Source organism: Pundamilia nyererei, unplaced genomic scaffold (genome assembly GCF_000239375.1).
Source record: "Pundamilia nyererei isolate P.nyererei 1_Seehausen unplaced genomic scaffold, PunNye1.0 scaffold00026, whole genome shotgun sequence".
Classification (NCBI taxonomy): Eukaryota; Metazoa; Chordata; class Actinopteri; order Cichliformes; family Cichlidae; genus Pundamilia; species Pundamilia nyererei.
In genome coordinates, this window is record NW_005187427.1 from 4,862,602 (window position 1) to 4,880,503 (window position 17,902).

Below are 17,902 nucleotides of genomic sequence, written 5' to 3' on the forward strand. Positions count from 1 at the left end.
GGTCCAAACCCTCCAGTTCCTATGCCAACACCGCCAGGTCCAAACCCTCCAGTTCCAGTGCCAACACCGCCTGGTCCAAACCCTCCAGTTCCTGTACCAACACCGCCTGGTCCGAACCCTCCAGTTCCAGTGCCAACACCGCCTGGTCCAAACCCTCCTGTACCTGAAATTCAGGCATAACTTAACTGGTAACCCTATCACATTTTTAATAAAAGCAAAAATAGTTTTACCAGGCTGTGGTGTACGCTATCTGGAAGTTTCGTGTTTAAAAGTTCTTTTTATTATATTTATACCTGCCTCAGAGAAGAAGCCTCTGAAATAAAAAGCATCATGTTGGTTTTAATTAGAAGTGCCGAGAGTATAAGAGTTGGGTTATTGACATCAATCACAGCAATATGTTTTGCTAATAACAACCTACATTTAGATTTGTGTACTTCCTTTACTCTTAAGAACTTGAAAGAACTGGACTTCTTTAAGTTATTTAAAGAAGTTAATTCAGAACTGAAGAAGCCTCTTGGATGAGAGGTGAAACGTCTTTAAATAGTTAACAAAGTCCAGTCGTCTTCTTTTGAGCTCTTAAAAATACCATGGTGACTGAGAACCTACACAGATGAAGTGCATATTTTATCATAACACACAACAGTGAAGGTATCACCACTTGTTATTTATTGCCTTTCAAACAACAGTATGTACATATGTAATGGCTAGCAGATGGTGATTTTTTTTTAATATATAGACAAAGAACTGACAAAAACACACTTCACAAGTGATTAAGTATAAATTCTCACCATGTCCAAAGCCAGCTCCACCTAGTGAGGATGATCCATAGCCTGTCAACAGAAGTTAACAGCTTGAGTATAGCTTATAAAATATTTTCCTAATCATTTTTAATTTTGTGTCTTTACATCAGCATAATGAAAAGAAGAACTGCAGGATTTTAAACAGGAGACAAACATGCAGCAAATTGTCCCAGCTTGGATTTGGATCAGGGGTCTGCTTTTTAGAGTTCTAGTCCTCTGACCACTCAGCTGTCGGGTTCATATATATAATACTTTATTGAATGTTGTTAGTCATAAATACTTGCTTATTATACCTGATTTAGGTGGTTTTACTACTCCACCAGGTCCATAGCTGCTTGGTCCTGTGCCAGCACCACCTGGTCCTATACCACCTGGCCTTGTTCCAGCACCACCCAGTCCGGTCCCAGCACCTCCGGTCCCAGCACCACCAGGACCAGTGCCACCAGGCACAAGGCCACCTGGTCCATAACCTATTCCACCTGGTCCAGTCCCATAGCCACCAGGTCCAAACCCAGTACCACCAGCTCCTGCTCCATAGCCTAAAAATCAAATATTTTAAATGTTTAGTTTCAGTTTTCTCTATACTTCCTTTATGTAGGTTTACTCTGTGTGTTCACTTCATTATACTTTTAGGTGGTTTTCCAGTGCCGGTGCCCAGTCCTGGACCTGTGCCATATCTAGAACCTGGTTAACAGAGCATTTAAAACTGTTAATACTAATAGTTATAAACTATTTAAATTAGATATTTTTGATCAATGTAAACTCACCGTCAGGTCTAACACCTCCCCCAGGGCCTACTCCTGTTCCTCCTGCTCCTACGCCACCATAGCGTCCAGGTCCAGTTCCATATCCACCAGGCCCAGTACCATATCCACCTGGACCGGTTCCATAACCTCCAGGCCCTGTGCCATAACCTCCTGGACCAGTGCCATATCCACCGGGGCCAACCCCACCTTGGCCCCCTGCTCCAAGAGTCCCATATGCTGATGGAAAGAATAAACACCCTGAATGGACTGTGTAGCATCTCTCATAGCTAAAGATTAAACAAAAAGTCTTAATTTAAAAAAGGAGAACATAATTTCTCAGTTTCTAAACCTTTGCCTGGTTTTGTTACTCCAGCTCCAGTAGGGTAACGAATGCCTGTGAGTGAAAAACAAAAATATTCTCAAATGTGGGTTGTTAAATTTGCTGGGATTTAAATGTTAAAGATAGTTTTAGGTAGCGCACCTCCCCCTGGTAAAACTCCAGTACCATAGCCTGTAATAGAAAAATGTGTGAAGTGCATAAACTGGGAATCATTATGTTATTGTATTATAGGAATTTAAGTTTAGCGTGGATACACAAACATTTGAGGACCAAAACATGAGTGCAGCTCACCTCCTGTTCCTACTCCACCAGGCCCACCAGCCCCAGGTACCAAACCACCTCCTCCAGGACCTCCACCCACTGCTCCAGGACCTCTTCCTGCAGATCCAGGACCACTTCCCACTCCTACTCCCACTCCTCCCTGTCCACCACTTGTGCCTCCTGCTATAGGTTTATAAGCTATAGTTTAAAAATATGAAGACATATTAGATGTTTTCCTTCAGTGTGTGGTGTTTTTTTTTATACTTCATGACTGTTTGTTGTAATATTTGTTAGTCATGGCAAGTTGCACACACTGTCAAGAAGTTGGATAGTTAGTTAAAAGGCACAAGTGGCACCTTTAGGTGGTTTTGGTGTTGCTCCAACTGCACCTCCTGAATCAACACCTGTTCCAGTAGCAGGGCTGCCTTCTCTTCCTGTTGATACACCACCTGAAACACTTCCTGCAACTCCTGCACTGGTGGGACCCCTTCCTACTCCTCCCTGTCCACCTGTACCCGCTGTACCACCCCTGTATCCATCAGGGCCTCCTTCTCCATCACCTTCACCTGGTGTGTCACCTCTGGGGACACCTGCAGACAGAACATAGATGGTGTGCGGATGAGTGTTCACCACCATTGCAGCTGATATGACCTTTCTCTTTACAGTCTTTATTCAAAATGGTAGCTATTTTTCCTTTTAGTCTCACTTCTAGTCTTTTCCTATTGCTAATCTTATGATTTGAATCTGTGATCAGTATAAGTAAGTAATCCCTAAACTTAATTTGTAATTGATTATTTTTATCCTGTTTTAATCACCTGGGGGTTTGAGGGGTTTGACTCCAGTCAGATCACCACCAGAACCTGTAAAAGGCCAGATTTGAGAAATAATATTAATTTGTGAATAACTTTGCAAGAAACACATCAAAAAAATGCTGTGCACTGCATCTTGCTTTCATACATCTCACCTGTAGGGGGAAGTCCTGTCCCACCTGAATTTTAAAGAGAAATGTTCAAGAGAGTTGCCAGTGTAAATATGACACAGCAGTGTTTGCTGATATCTTTGTATCTTTCAGAAATCTGCAAGCCACATATAGGCCTACTTACCAACACCTGCACCAGCGGTTTGAAACCAGAAACACTGGTAAGTAAAATCCTGACAGCACTTATTTAAACTTTAGCAGTTTATGGAGGTTTACATACCACTTGGTTGCGCAGCTCCACCAACGACTGTAACAACAGCAGTAACAGCATAAATCAGAAAAAGTTAAGCAACATAATTTCAAAAGCAGATGCTTTGAATTTGTTTCAATTTGCAGCTGTTAACTGGTCTGCCATGCAGTATTCTCTGGTACTCTCAGGTAAACCAGTGACAGCCGTGACAGCATTTTAGTGGAGAAATAACACGAGCCACATCAAAAAGGAGTCAGTGTGTCACTGCATGCTCAGTTTTATATTCAAATGCACATGCTTTTTCAATCTCTATAGTCAAGTACTGTTTAGAATGAGATCTGCTTTCCTTCAAATAAGATCTCAGTGTTAATTATTTATACTAACTTACCAGGGGTCACGCCTGTGGATCCTGTGGAATGTAGGAAGAAAGCTATTAGTTTAACTGTTATAAATTCAAAGAAGAGAAGTGGACTTCCTGTTGCCTCACAGATGTTGAATGCTTTGCAGTTAGAATATATTTCGATGTCCCCTAAAATGTCACCAGTGTTTTAACTCTAATCTTCGTGACCATTAGATTTTGCTCAGTAAATAAAGATCTCCCATCAGGAAATTGTATTGGCACATTACTGACCTGTAATCACACACCCCTAATGCCTCGTAACACTTAATAGAACACAAAGATATTTATTGCTTGCTGTAATCAGTTCATTCAAGTTTTTGGATTTTGAGAGTTGTCATCTGCTGCAGGTTTGGTAGGTGTGAAAATACTGCAGCCAGTTTACACTGAAGAATATCAATAATAAAACATGAAATAAAGAAAAGAACTTAATTTGCTATTGCACACATACACTGGGTGTGTCACGTAAGACCATCAACAAAGCAATGGTGTACAAATACAAAACAAAATGTGCACTAAAGCAAAGTAAGGGGCACGATTTTATATGTAGACAATATTATCTTAAGTATAAAGTACATTATTTACCACATCGCACTCAGATTACTATAGTATGAATATATTTATCTCTTCTGTCTTTCTGTCCGTAAACATGATGGCTCAGTGTAGAGTGGGGTTATCTTAACCATCCATTAAAATTTGGCTTGCATCCACCAAGATCTTAAAAATCAACTCAGTGATTTATTGGTTGAAAAAAGCTGTATGACTTAAAAACCATAACTCTTAGAAGTGTGGTGCCTATTGTCAACATATAGAGTACCATATAAAGATTTAAAATATCATCTCACATTTGACCTCTGACCTCTCATTCAGTTTCAATAGGTTGATCAGAAACTCAAAGTGACTGTAAAGCTATAAAGAGGTATTTAAAACAGTGATTCTTACTGCCATCGTTTGTACTGACAGCATGTGAGCATATAGGGATGATACATGGGGATTGTAAATGTCATGTTATTTTGGACCTCTGAGCTCATTTTAAACTTCAATTACGGTCAATCTTTCATAAAATGTCTTTTATCTTTAAAACTATGCTTTCTACCTCCGTTTGTTTGCATTGGCAACATTTAGGGCATATTCCCAGTTTTATATTTTACATCTTCTTTTCTTTCAAGTTGACCCCAAACTTTTTTTTTTATCTTTCAAGAAAGTATTTTCGGAGTTTCTGCAATCAAAGTTAACATTGGATACCCTTACCTGATTTTTACTGCACTACAAACATCCTAAAGTACATTTAAAAAGAATTTAAAAAGCAAAATAGATATCTACATTATACAATGCAGTTCCCTCAAAAGTAAATGCTGCGCTGGCTTGGTGGACATTTGCTCTCATGGAGTGCTTGTTGTTTTAGATCTACTAGTCTGTAATATTATTTATTTGCTGATTAGTAACTGGATGAAATTTGTTGGAGAAAAGATTAAAAATGTTTTAGTAATGGTTGAATATGTTAGTCAAAATCTGAATTTGTGGCAACCATGTTGTATGGTAAATGGTAAATGGCCTGTATTTATATAGCGCTTTACTAGTCCCTAAGGACCCCAAAGCGCTTTACATATCCAGTCATCCACCCATTCACACAGACATTCACACACTGGTGATGGCAAGCTACGTTGTAGCCACAGCCACCCTGGGGCGCACTGACAGAGGCGAGGCTGCCGGACACTGGCGCCACCGGGCCCTCTGACCACCACCAGTAGGCAACAGGTGAAGTGTCTTGCCCAAGGACACAACGACCAAGACTGTCCAAGCCGGGGCTCGAACCGGCATCCTTCCGATTACAAGGTGAACTCCCAACTCTTGAGCCACGATCGCCCATGTATACTTCAAATGGCCACATGGTGGCACTGTCCACCCCCAAATGTAAGAAATCCAGCTCTTTTGATTCACAACAAATGTAGCTGAAATCTGTATAATGACTTGAACAGGAAAGCAGTGAAAGACAAAGACACAGCTACTGATGCACAGAAATGGATAAATACAGAATCTCTGACCTGGAAGTGTTGTCCCGTTGATTCCTGTTATATACAGATAGATTAAATAACATAAATTGAAGTAATACTGCTTAGATGACAGAAAGTTTCAACTAATATACAACTTTTAAACTAATACTGGTATTTCTGAAACACGTGGTTCAACCAGTAACTAAGTAATTATGATATGCATATATCTATATCTCTGTAGCATGAATGGCCAAAAATACCTGGCTTGGGTCCAATGATGGGGATTCCTGTTCCACCTAGACGATCTCCGTCACTCCCTGTACCCGCTGGTCTGCCACCGACACCGGTACCTCCTGTTTTAATAATTATGTAGGAATCTTTTCACATCTGAAAACTTATTTCGAACAAATATTTACAAATTAAGGTTTCTTTTTGTTGCTGTTTGTTTTTTTGTGTTGCTTCTTTGTTTGTGCACCATCTTCAGCAACCATCAGAATTCCTGACCTGATTGATTGTGAGAATTGTCATATGCACAAAAGTCTGTGGATGATTTCAACATAAGAAAATGTTCTCAAGAATCCAGAGAGTTTCACACACCCTCTCCACCAGGACTTCCAGACCCCTCTATCACAGTGTAAATATCATCACCTGAAACAAGGACAGAATAATAAAAGGACTGAGATTAGAAACTAGCACTCCATGTAATGTCTGGAATGATTAGTAATATAAATTTAAATAGTCAAATAAAACGTGTTTGCATATTGATTGTGTGTGTTTACTCTAACACTGCACAGATACCTTCTGTTGCCGGGGTTGGTGTGCCTCTTGTGTCTTCAAGTCTTCCTCCTGATCCAGCAATAGACAATTGAACTCGTAAATTGTGAAAATGATAGTTAACTGTAATATGATCTTTTTTTTTAATCCTTAGCACAGAGGCTCACCACTTGTTCTGGTTGTTGTCTGGTTGGTGTCAGTGGTGGTTCCATTCGCTGAAACGCCAGGGCCGGTCCCTGTTCCTGCTCCTGTAGTGCTGGTTCCAGTTCCTGTCCCAGGTACAACTCCACCAGGTTGCCCTACAGATTATAAAAGAGGTAAATTCAAAAGAGGTGCTTAAAAAGTTAATTTATTATTTTCCACTTGACACAGACTTGTCAGACTACACCTTACCAAACTTTGCAGCTTTAGATCCAGCCGTGCCGTAGCCTGAGGATCACAACAAATCAAATGTGGTTAAAAAAAAAAGTAAAAAACATTATTTTAAGTAAACATTAGAAACAACAGGAATAGTGAGTGTGTAGCTTGTTGTATATTACTTTTCCTGAATGGAATGATTTCTTTTTGTACCTAATTTTCCTTGCTAACTTTGAAACAAACAAACAAAAAGAAATGAGCAACTAATATTTTAGCTTTTAATAACCCTCGGAGCACTCCAAGTACTCCACCTGTGCCAGCTCCACCTGGGCCTTCATCAAAATCATATGAAGATATTTTCACCATTATTCACGAAGTAAGAGAATTCAGTTTGAAAAAAAAAACAAAAAAACATTCATACCATATTTAGCAGGTTTTAATCCAGGTCCATAACCTGCAAATACACATAAAAAGTTTCATTTTAAAGATTCTAAAGAGCTACAATCAGAATTGTCTAGCAAAATTATCATTGCTTCCTAAACCTGGTCCAAATCCAGTCCCTGGTCCTAGACCATAACCTCCACCTGGTCCATAGCCTGTGCCAACCCCAGGCCCATAACCACCAGGTCCATATCCTCTTCCAGTCCCTGGGCCCGTGCCACCACCAGGAAGACCTAGGAAGGTTCAAAAGTGTGTGAGTAGTTTATCTATAAAAAAAGCTTAAAATATCTTTAAAAAGAAAAACAATTTCTAACCATGGAAATATTTTAAATATTGTTGCTGTTTAAAATTTTATATCAAAAATGATTTAATTCTAATTGACTGATTATAATTCCTACCAAAATCTGATGTAAGAAACTTAAAATTATTGCCTTCATTTAATTATAAAATTACATTATATTTTGAACTCTTCCTGTGTTAATGCTCATGTATATTACATTAGTTTGCACTATATTTAGACTTGGGTCCCTCTGCATATCCTGTGAGATAAGCACGAGGGGACAAATCCTTTAAAGCTAAGTGTATCATATTTAGAACTATAAGACAGGCGTTTCATGTCTGTACCTCCAGCACTGCCTGGTCCAAATCCACCTGGTCCAACTCCTGTCACAACACCAGACCCCGGTATACCACCTGCCCCGAGTCCTAGCCCCGGTCCACCACCTGTTGACACTCCACCTTGTCCAGGAACCCCTACTCCAACTCCAAGCCCAGAACTAGGCCCGGTTCCTCCTCCAAGGCCTCCTGCACCAAGGGCACCTCCAGTACCTCCAGGAACACCTGCAGAGAGCAGGATTTTTTGAGAAAACAAAAACTTGTCAGATCCACAGACTTGTCAGATGTCAAAACTAAAGGTGTGATTAGTAACATTCATTAGAAGTACATAGTTGTGTGAGTTCAGGTGGATATTCTGATATTCTCTATACATATATTTTATGAAATTGCAAATTTACTGCATCAATGTCATCAGACATTTAGTAGGTTGTTTCTTACCATATTTGCGCGCTTTGGCTCCAGCATAACCTGCAAACGCATCAGCATTAGTTTTATATTAGCCAGTGGACCCATTTTAATTCTGACATGGCTCCTTATTTCTCTTCTATCATACCTCCAGGTCCATAGCCAGCACCACCGGGTCCAACTCCACCTGGGCCATAGCCAGCACCACCGGGTCCAACTCCACCTGGGCCATAGCCAGTACCAACTCCACCTGGCCCAACTCCACCTGGGCCGTAGCCAGTGCCAACCCCACCTGGTCCAACGCTGCCTGGACCGTAGCCAGTGCCAGCACCACCTGGTCCAACTCCACCTAGGCCAAAGCCAGTGCCAACTCCACCTGGTCCAACTCCACCTGGGCCATAGCCAGTTCCAACTCCACCTGGTCCAACTCCACCTGGGCCATAGCTAGTTCCAACTCCACCTGGTCCAAGTCCACCTGGGCCATAGCCAGTGCCAACTCCACCTGGCCCAAGTCCACCTGGGCCATAGCCAGTGCCAACTCCACCTGGCCCAAGTCCACCTGGGCCATAGCCAGTGCCAACGCCGCCTGGGCCAACACCGCCTGGGCCAACGCCACCTGGGCCATAACCAGTTCCAGCACCACCTGGCCTTAGTCCTCCAGTACCTGTTCCTGGACCGCCAAGAGCCCCACTTAACATACCTTTCAGGAGAAAATTGTTAATTTTTAGCTACTTTGATTTATTTTGATGAATAATCTATAATAAATAGAGAAATTATGTCTTACCATATTTACGAGCTTTGGCACTGGCATCATACCCTGAAATAAAATTATAGTATTTATGTATATTGTATGTCTTTGATAATGTCATAGATTTGGTTTCATAACTGCACATTCTCAAGTTAGTGTTGATAGTAGTGTACAATATAGTTTATGTATATTTTAATATTTAATATGAGATTTTAATATAGTGATTCATAATTACCCCCAGGTCCCACTCCTACTGACCCAGTGCCAGTACCACCTGCACCATAGCCAAGACCCCCTGGTCCAGTGCCAGTACCACCTGGACCATAGCCAAGACCACCTGCTCCAGTGCCAGTACCACTGGGACCATAGCCAAGACCACCTGGTCTGGTGCCAGTACCACTGGGACCAAAACCAACTCCAGAGCCAGGTCTCACACCTCCAAGGCCTCCAGATGTGCCAGTACCTGAGCCACCTGGACCAAAACCATAGCCACCACCTGCCCCTCCTGTTCCAATTCCAGAACCAGGCCCTCCTGCAGTCCCGACACCTCCACCACCTGGAGAAATTTAAGGCACTTCGAGTGTTGCAAACAACACATATTCATCATGTAATTTGGGTATTTTACAGAAATGAAGAAACGTGTCTCACCATATTTGCGTGCTTTGGCTGAACCTGGGCCATAACCTGTGGCCATGTCAGAATACAAAGTTACCAAACTACAAAAGGACCCATTAAACCCCAATAAACATATTTAATTTCAAATCTTGTTTGTTGAAGAATTTTCAGAATTTATAAATAACATCTATGAATAGAAGATTTCTGAATGGATGCATGATGTAACTTTGACAGGAGTATGGAATTACCTAAGCCTGGTATGCCACCACCTACTCCAGGGACACCTCCAGTTCCAACTCCACCTCCAAATCCAGGGACACCTCCAGTTCCAACTCCGACTCCAAATCCAGGTCCAGTTCCTGTTCCAACTCCACCTCCAAATCCAGGTCCGCCTCCTGTCCCAACACCGCCTCCAAATCCAGGTCCCCCTCCTGTTCCAACTCCACCTCCTGTTCCAATACCGCCACCTGTTCCAACTCCGCCTCCAAATCCAGGTCCGCCTCCTGTGCCAACTCCACCACCTAACCCAGGTGAGACTCCCCCTCCAGGAACTCTTCCAACCCCACCCCCAAAAGTGCCTCCTTGACCAAGCGCGCCTCCAGCTCCACCTCCATAAATACAAATTTAAACAAAGTATTTTTCTATTAGACCACAATTATTCAGTTACTTTTGCATTATTGATGTTGAAAATGAGGCTTACACCTCAACTGTGGTCTGTACCGTATTTAGCTGCAGCTTTGGCTGGATTCTTCTTGGATTTTCCCACTCCTGCAAATAAAATAAAAAAAGTTGAATTTTTCCTTTCCTTTTTGTCCTGCTGGCCTGTAGCGCTACATGCTGGATCTTCTTCATGTCTCTGCTTCTCTTACCTGTTTTTGGTGATATGAGGGGATAACCACGAAAAATCCCAGGCAATGGCTGTCCTCGCCCATCTAAGGTGAGAGATAGACTTTACACAGAAGCCCTTTAAGGTTCTAACTTGCTGCCATTCACTAATATTTTTTTAAGGTCATAATATTTAAAAGCCAATTAATGCACAACAGTTGTACTTGTAATATCACACAGCTTTTAGGTTTAGGCTTTATGATGCTTACTGCCTGCACCTCCCGGTCCAGTGCCACCCTGACCAAGTACTCCAGCTCCTGCAGGGAACAAGGCAACGTGTTTTGTTTTTTTTTGAAGATGAGATTTTACAGTATTCACAAAGTTCATGTACATACCACTCTGAGTTCCTAGTCCAGTTCCTGTAGCCACTCCAGGGAGAACACCACGGCCTCCAAACCCTGATCAGAGAAGACGGGATAACACTTGCAACCTCTTCTGTAAACGAAATCTCTTATACTAATATATTGTTTATTTTATCGTACCATCGTGCATTTATTTATCATATGTTTGATATGTTTCAACATACCTTGGCCTGGGACAAATCCACCTTGATAGAGTCCAGGCACGCCAATGCCTGTGTGACATCATATTAACGCAATACCCCACCGCCACCCAAAAAAATCAGTGTTTCTGGTTTAAATTTAGAACTGCAAAGCCTTTTGCATTCTTGTTTTTGTGTTGTGATAAGTTTACCTGGGACTTGCTTTGATGCTTTTCCACCACTCTTTACCCCAGGTCCTCCTCCAGTGGTACCAGTCTGTGGCAATGTTGGAACTGAAAGAGGAAAAATGTTTTCTATAGACAAAAGTTTCATCAACTTTAAAAAGTAAGACACAAACTACTTGAAAATTCAGAATAGTATGTTTTACAAATAGCGGGAAATGTGGCATGCACTGTTTAAATGTCAATTTATTATTACGATTTAATCACAAAAGCTTTCTTTTTATTGTTGAGGAAATGTATGTATATTATATACCTCCACCAGGCCCAACTCCTGCACCACCGGGGCCAAATCCTGTTCCACCAGGCCCAAGTCCTGCACCACCAGGGCCAAATCCTGCACCACCAGGCCCAAATCCTGTTCCACCAGGCCCAACTCCTGCACCACCGGGACCAAATCCTGTTCCACCAGGGCCAAATCCTGCACCACCAGGGCCAAATCCTGTTCCACCCGGCCCAACCCCTGCACCACCAGGGCCAAATCCTGTTCCACCCGGCCCAACCCCTGCACCACCGGGACCAAATCCTGTTCCACCCGGCCCAAATCCTGTTCCACCCGGCCCAACCCCTGCACCTCCAGGCCCAAATCCTGTTCCTCCAAGTGTTGTTCCAACTCCACCTAAGATGAAAAAGAAAGATATGATATCATAGGTCAGTCATATAGTATCATCTAATATTAATTCATAAACATATAGTACCTACCTGTTTTAGGAGGTTTGGGACCAGTTCCACCAATTCCTGGGTATTGAACTCCTCCACCTGGTCCATAACCACCTCCATATCCACCTGTGTTAGACCAGAGTGTTATTTGCTACATATGCATCCTTAAAGGCAAGCAGTTTATATTTATGTTTACCACACATTAATCATATTTCATATTTCAGCCATTTCCAATGCTTTGTGTGGTATGTACAGTATGCCTATGGTATTTGGATCACAGAGATCCAGCATGTATAAAGGTAAGTATTTAGCTGATATACATGCAAGAGCCACGCTGATACAGACATATGAAATCTGCTGACCTCCAGGTGTGTAACCTGTTCCAGCTCCAAGTCCTCCACCAGTCCCAGTACCTCCTGCTCCAAGGCCTCCAAACCCTGGTGAAAAAACGTAAAGAAGGAGCACTTAGTACTACCTAAATTTCCAAACACCAGTTAAATCATACACTAACTAATTTTGTGCAACTTGATGCTTTTGTACTATTACACATTTATGTCTGCCCAAGACAAAACTACAGTTTTTAGAGTCATAAACTCTAAAACCTCTTAAACCTCCGGCTTTAACAGTAACTGAATCAATTACAGCTGGTCAAAGAGAGGAATCAAAAGCCTCTAAAGAGATATGAATGAAAATAAAACATGTAGCATAAATAAAATTCTGCAACTTCCCGTTAAAACAGGTGCTGCTGTTCATGCTTCGTATACAAATTAGGTCATTTCGAGCTTCACACAAGAACTTTTTTCTTTGAAATATAATTTAATTGTCATTGTGTTCGTTTGCATAATTTTGGCTTGCAATGGTTTCCATTTTTGGAACTTACTTTTATTCATAATGCATGCCTTCTATTGCTTGCCTATGTTTACATGTACCTCCTCAGAGTGGAACATGCAAACACACACACACACAGACACACACACGCACATACTTAGTGTACATAAACATGCAGTGAGGATGAAAAATGTGTTCACTGAGATGGCCAGACATCAGTAAACTGGAAAATATGATATGTGAATCTGTTTCCTTTGCTTACACTTACCTGGACTTGGTTTGTTTACACTTTCTAAATAAAGGCACAATAGATGGATTTCAAAATGTTACACAAAGCCGATGTTTAACGTCTAGGATTAGTTTGGATATTGTCACTTCCATGATTTGGGGGATTGAAAACAGAATGGACTGAAATTCCAAAACATATCAGTCTTTCTGACTCATGTAATGACTTTTTTCCTTCATTGGGAGTCTGCCAAGCCTAATGGATCAGCCTTTATCGCTGTATGTGTCTGTACTGATCAGGCTGGGTCCCCACCAACAGTAAACTAGAAGACAGAAGATATGAAATGAAGGTACATCGATGCTGTTCTTATCCTGCTCCCTGGAATTAACCAGAGGCTGAACACAGATCCCCCAACTTTAACATGTACTATGTAGAGATGGCACGATACCACTTTTTTATGTCCGATACCGATACGTAAAATAGCAGATTGCATTATTAATACTTGATTTTTTTTTCACGAGTAATCTCTTTGTGAAGTTAATGTATTAATTTATGTTTTATATTATTTATCAAATATGCCTGTCACTTGTTGCTGAGACACACTGTTGTGCTGAAAATCTACAATTTATGATATGCTACCTGTACCCCCCCAAAAAAAAGAAAAAAAAATCATGATGAATATGCCTTGAGTGCCGGTTCCAAAACCTCCTGGACCAACTCCTCCAGGCCCAGCTCCGTAACCACCAGGACCAACACCACCTGCTCCAAAACCACCCGTCCCGACTCCGCCTGGTCCTAGTCCTGTTCCACCAGTACCATAGCCGCCTCCTATTTAAATAAAGGAGAAATCACCTTGAGCTCTTAGAGCCATCAGAGTGATCTATAAGTTGACTTTTTGTTGCATAAATTTCATGACATTTGAAGATTTATTGAAAAAACAAACAAACATATTACCTGTTTTTGGAGGCTTGACACCTTTAAGAAGAAAGTAATCAGGACAGTTAGGTGAAAAGTAACAGAAGGAAAAACTTTGCTCTTTGCAGATAATTAAATCAATCAATAAATCAAGAAGTAAACAAAATATCTCACGACTATATTTGTCTTACCAGTCCCAACGCCTCCAGGTCCCAGTCCTCCAGGACCAAAGCTGCTGGGCCTAAAACCTCCTGGTCCCACTCCTCCTGGTCCCAGACCCGGTCCAACTCCACCTGGTCCCACTCCACCTGGTCCGACTCCTGGGCCTACACCACCTGGCCTTTGACCCCCATAGCCCCCTGAGGAATAGAGTGATTGTGAGTTGAAAGCACAGAAAGATTGATGTAGATGACATGTGTATGTAGAAAGCTGAAAAGCAGCCAAACATCATAGGCAAATTTATGGCCAGATTTTGTTCTTGTTGTTGAACACAACATGAGGAATTCATTATTGGTGAGACATGAAAACATAGCGTGGCGTTTAAAGCTTTTTCATGGCTTGTAACCTGGAACTCCTCCAGTAACTGATTTCATTTAAACAGAAGGTATAGAACATTTGAAAAATGGTGCTTGTGTAATTGACGATAAATCTTAAATCTTTAGCTATTTTTATGAGAACAACTGCATCTGAAAGGAATGCTGATTACCTGTAGCGGTCCAAGGATAAGTTGAAACATGTCAGCCAGTGTTTCTGTGCAGCTGCAGTCAGATTCAGTAAAACTTGGGGAGAAACTCTCAAACCTACCTCCACCAGCTCCTGGTCCAAAGCCTCCTAGAGCAGTACCAGTGCCTCCTGGTCCACCTCCTCCAGGCTGAAATCCTGTCCCAATGCCTCCTGGTCCAAATCCGGTTCCAGCTCCTGGCCCGACTCCTCCAGTCGCACCTCCAGCAGGTACATATACCCCTGTTCACAGTGTGCAAAAGCAATGTGTTTAATATTGTAGGTTTTTCTGTGCCTGTAGAAATATTCTGCTATAAAAAAACAGTGGGTATTATTGATAAAATAAAGTTGCACAGTTCTTTTTATATGAGCAGACAAAGCCATTTACATCACCCTACAAACACAGCAATTTATTGGTGACCATGTTTCGGGCTCCTGACAGAATTTGTGGAATTTGTGAGTCATCTGTCGGCGCTAATAGGGCATAATTTTCACCTCTTTGCAGGATGTAACCCATTTAATTTGCCTAAACACCAAGGATTACATTTAACAAATAGAATCTAATGCCACACAAGCAGGGAGATGATGAAAAGTGTGGAAAGCATGTACGTGTGCGCTTGTCCGCAACGATTATCATCTCTTTGCTCCATATCCGAGTTTCTCTGCAGCCAATAACAAACGCTGTTTCATACAAATGGCATGCTTTGGTCACAATTCTCACACTTTTTTGCACCTATGTTGTTTTCAAATCACAACAACCAAAAATAGAACCAGGGAGCGTGAACAACTATAAAAGGAAAGGCTTTCTAAGATCCCACAGTCCAGATGTGTAAAGGTCTGTAGGGATTCCTAAAGAATGTGGGTTACTGATCTCATAGTGTTGCCATGTACAGCACATTTCCAACACAGTAAATAACTTAACTGTTCGGTCATTCAGCTCTGCCGGCTAGATTGTTCTGGACAGGCTTGCCAAAAGGCTTTTGTTGTTTTTGGAGGAATTTTTATTGGAATTAAACATTGGACAGGACAGGTATGCTCTCAAATTCACCAGAGATTTGGTCACTGTTTGGAAAGGGATTTTTCTTCAGGGTCATTAATAACTCATTAGTGAAGTAATAATGCCTGCCACATTTAATTGCTAAGTCCATATACAAATATTACTGTTTTAGGCCATGCTAGCCTAACTGCGGGAACCCCAGAGGACAAATTCTGATGAATTTGGTGATTATTTCCTTTATTACAATCAACAGGTTTACATCTGAGCTTCAGATTAAAACTGGTCTTTCATTGTTTTGGATGTTCTTCAATGCACTTTGGTGAGCTGGTTGTTTTTGCAAGTTTTATTCCCATCACCGGGTTTCAATTAGTTCAATATCTTGTTTTATAGCACCCAACAACTTGGATTAATTTGCAAGGAGTTATAACTTCACAGAGTCTGAACTTCAGTTTTGTTATTTTAAAGCTCAGAAAAAGTCACAGTATGTCTGATGGCTCACTTAACATCCAAATCCAGTGATCATATTTCACTCAAGGCAGGAAAACCTTTTGTCATGTAATCCTCTTTTCACTTCTCATTTCCTGCTATCGCAACACTGACTCTTACCTAATTTAGAAAGACAAAAACTTAAGTAACACTTCCTGTATCCAGCAGCTTAATTGTGCGCTCTCTGTATGCTGGCCTTTTTTTGTCACTGAAGTCATCACGCAATGCAGACTTCAGGAGGTAGGTGGTCCTATCAGATAAAGGCAAAAAAGCAATCTGGCATTCTTACCTTATTTTTGGCTTCTGCTTCTAAAACTCACACAGTTTAACTTTTGCTGTACCCTATAAAGTCTGTGCTGAGGTTTTCAATTTATTTTTGGCTTGAGGTACCATTTCAAAGAATGCAGATGTTGAGATCCCAAGCAAGACCAAAACAAAGAAGCTAAACAGCAGATACCATCTCCTTGCTTTCCAGTGATCGTGCAGTGGTTCAGCCTGACCTCGAGTGAATGCAAATTACACAACAGTCTAGAACAGCTCTTAAACCAGCGGATGTCTCGTCTAACAAGACAGGAAGAGTTGAGGGGGAACCTCTTCAGATCAGCTGGCTCAAAGCTTAAACAGACAAGACAATGAAAAGGCATCTTGGAGGGATGAGGTCTGGAGCACACAGTTTGAATTAAACCTTTTAATACGGTGAAACACCTCATTAAAAGCTTTAAGTATAACCCTGTTGTCCAGACCTCATGCCTCAGGAGCTGACTGTGAGAAAATAAATACACCTGGGCTTTGAGAAGTTATTTGTCTTAAGTGTGTCATCCTTAATTTACGCGTTCACCTGCTTCAGCACTTTCTTCCAGACAGATGAGGGGGGAGGAAACTAGCATTTGGAAAGTTAAAGCAGCAATATCTTAGAATCACTCAACAAATCATTGTCTTCTTGATTTATTGTTAAGAAAAAAATGCACTTTTTATGAACATATAAGGCATGTTGACTGCAAGGTCAATGTAGTATTTTCAGAAGGCTGCAAATGAATTTGACTAAGAAAACCATTTTTAGACTTTAAGTTCTTCAGAGTTGAGATGGGACAGGCTGCAGACATGTTGGTAATGATGCTACACTCATGGTGCTAAGAAATAGCTTCTTCAGTCAAGTAAATTTAGCTCTGTAGTAGATTTTTGGACATTGAATACAATGTGCTTTCACTGAGGAAATCGATGGTATAATAATAGAATAATTGTTAGCAGCCAGTTTATAAATGCAAAACCTCTCACAGATCTCATAGAACATAGACAAACAAAGAAAAAAAAGAGCTGTCCATGAATTTCTCTTTTACAAATGCTAAAGAAACTTTATGTGACACCTGATCTCTACTGGGTGCCACACACATGCAGTAAAGGGGACCCACCTCCTTGCAGCGAGGGTTTCCACAGAGCCAGGAGAAGGACTCCATGCAGGTATGTGGCCACCGTCCCTCTTGCCATCCTGCTCCAAAATGTCCCTCTCCTCTCCCAACTTGCAGGTTTTATCCCCAGCAAGCCTATCAGGGCTTACCGAGGCCTTCAGAAAGAAGGAGGGAAAATGAGTGTGAGCATAAAAAAAGAGGGGGGGGGGAATGCAAAACAGGACAGTGTGTAATTGGCTAAAGACAGAGAAAGAGAGCGATAGACAAGGAAAGAAGGGGAGAGGGAGAGAAAACACACTGGATCACCTCATTAAAGCAAATGGGTTGTGCTAACCCCCCAGACTGTTGGGATGCATTTATTTTGCTCTTTGCTGCCAAGAAAAGAGAGTACGTAGGG

The 17,902-nt window shown here is 41.5% G+C and overlaps 1 protein-coding gene across 7 annotated transcripts in view; it reads right to left on the bottom strand.

The window, feature by feature from the left end:
* The window catches only part of elnb (elastin b), a 23,701-nt gene extending 5,872 nt beyond the window's left edge, over positions 1 to 17,829 (bottom strand). Inside the window, exons 1-44 of one of the 7 annotated variants that reach the window (XM_013909517.1) lie at positions 17,812 to 17,829; positions 17,509 to 17,660; positions 14,701 to 14,859; positions 14,088 to 14,255; positions 13,936 to 13,956; positions 13,666 to 13,809; positions 12,290 to 12,364; positions 11,970 to 12,053; positions 11,524 to 11,886; positions 11,241 to 11,321; positions 11,074 to 11,121; positions 10,883 to 10,945; positions 10,757 to 10,804; positions 10,532 to 10,594; positions 10,383 to 10,430; positions 9,911 to 10,270; positions 9,696 to 9,731; positions 9,283 to 9,603; positions 9,084 to 9,116; positions 8,448 to 8,999; positions 8,333 to 8,362; positions 7,904 to 8,119; positions 7,381 to 7,512; positions 7,260 to 7,292; positions 6,875 to 6,910; positions 6,649 to 6,780; positions 6,506 to 6,553; positions 6,305 to 6,355; positions 5,968 to 6,060; positions 5,759 to 5,782; positions 3,705 to 3,725; positions 3,347 to 3,373; positions 3,251 to 3,256; positions 3,112 to 3,135; positions 2,963 to 3,007; positions 2,504 to 2,737; positions 2,178 to 2,345; positions 2,028 to 2,057; positions 1,896 to 1,940; positions 1,568 to 1,783; positions 1,428 to 1,484; positions 1,094 to 1,339; positions 789 to 830; positions 10 to 163 (exon numbers count right to left, since the gene is read on the bottom strand). In XM_013909517.1, coding sequence (XP_013764971.1) covers positions 10 to 163; positions 789 to 830; positions 1,094 to 1,339; positions 1,428 to 1,484; positions 1,568 to 1,783; positions 1,896 to 1,940; positions 2,028 to 2,057; positions 2,178 to 2,345; positions 2,504 to 2,737; positions 2,963 to 3,007; positions 3,112 to 3,135; positions 3,251 to 3,256; positions 3,347 to 3,373; positions 3,705 to 3,725; positions 5,759 to 5,782; positions 5,968 to 6,060; positions 6,305 to 6,355; positions 6,506 to 6,553; positions 6,649 to 6,780; positions 6,875 to 6,910; positions 7,260 to 7,292; positions 7,381 to 7,512; positions 7,904 to 8,119; positions 8,333 to 8,362; positions 8,448 to 8,999; positions 9,084 to 9,116; positions 9,283 to 9,603; positions 9,696 to 9,731; positions 9,911 to 10,270; positions 10,383 to 10,430; positions 10,532 to 10,594; positions 10,757 to 10,804; positions 10,883 to 10,945; positions 11,074 to 11,121; positions 11,241 to 11,321; positions 11,524 to 11,886; positions 11,970 to 12,053; positions 12,290 to 12,364; positions 13,666 to 13,809; positions 13,936 to 13,956; positions 14,088 to 14,255; positions 14,701 to 14,859; positions 17,509 to 17,584 — 4,853 coding nt within the window. In that variant the 5' untranslated portion in view covers positions 17,585 to 17,660; positions 17,812 to 17,829. Of the gene's footprint in view, positions 1 to 9; positions 164 to 788; positions 831 to 1,093; positions 1,340 to 1,427; positions 1,485 to 1,567; positions 1,784 to 1,895; positions 1,941 to 2,027; positions 2,058 to 2,177; positions 2,346 to 2,503; positions 2,738 to 2,962; positions 3,008 to 3,111; positions 3,136 to 3,250; positions 3,257 to 3,346; positions 3,374 to 3,704; positions 3,726 to 5,758; positions 5,783 to 5,967; positions 6,061 to 6,304; positions 6,356 to 6,505; positions 6,554 to 6,648; positions 6,781 to 6,874; positions 6,911 to 7,259; positions 7,293 to 7,380; positions 7,513 to 7,903; positions 8,120 to 8,332; positions 8,363 to 8,447; positions 9,000 to 9,083; positions 9,117 to 9,282; positions 9,604 to 9,695; positions 9,732 to 9,910; positions 10,271 to 10,382; positions 10,431 to 10,531; positions 10,595 to 10,756; positions 10,805 to 10,882; positions 10,946 to 11,073; positions 11,122 to 11,240; positions 11,322 to 11,523; positions 11,887 to 11,969; positions 12,054 to 12,289; positions 12,365 to 13,665; positions 13,810 to 13,935; positions 13,957 to 14,087; positions 14,256 to 14,700; positions 14,860 to 17,508; positions 17,783 to 17,811 lie in introns of those variants that run through there. The other 6 variants (XM_013909519.1, XM_013909522.1, XM_005727913.2 and 3 more) reach the window with 6 other exon arrangements.
* Positions 17,830 to 17,902: the final 73 nt, after the last annotated feature.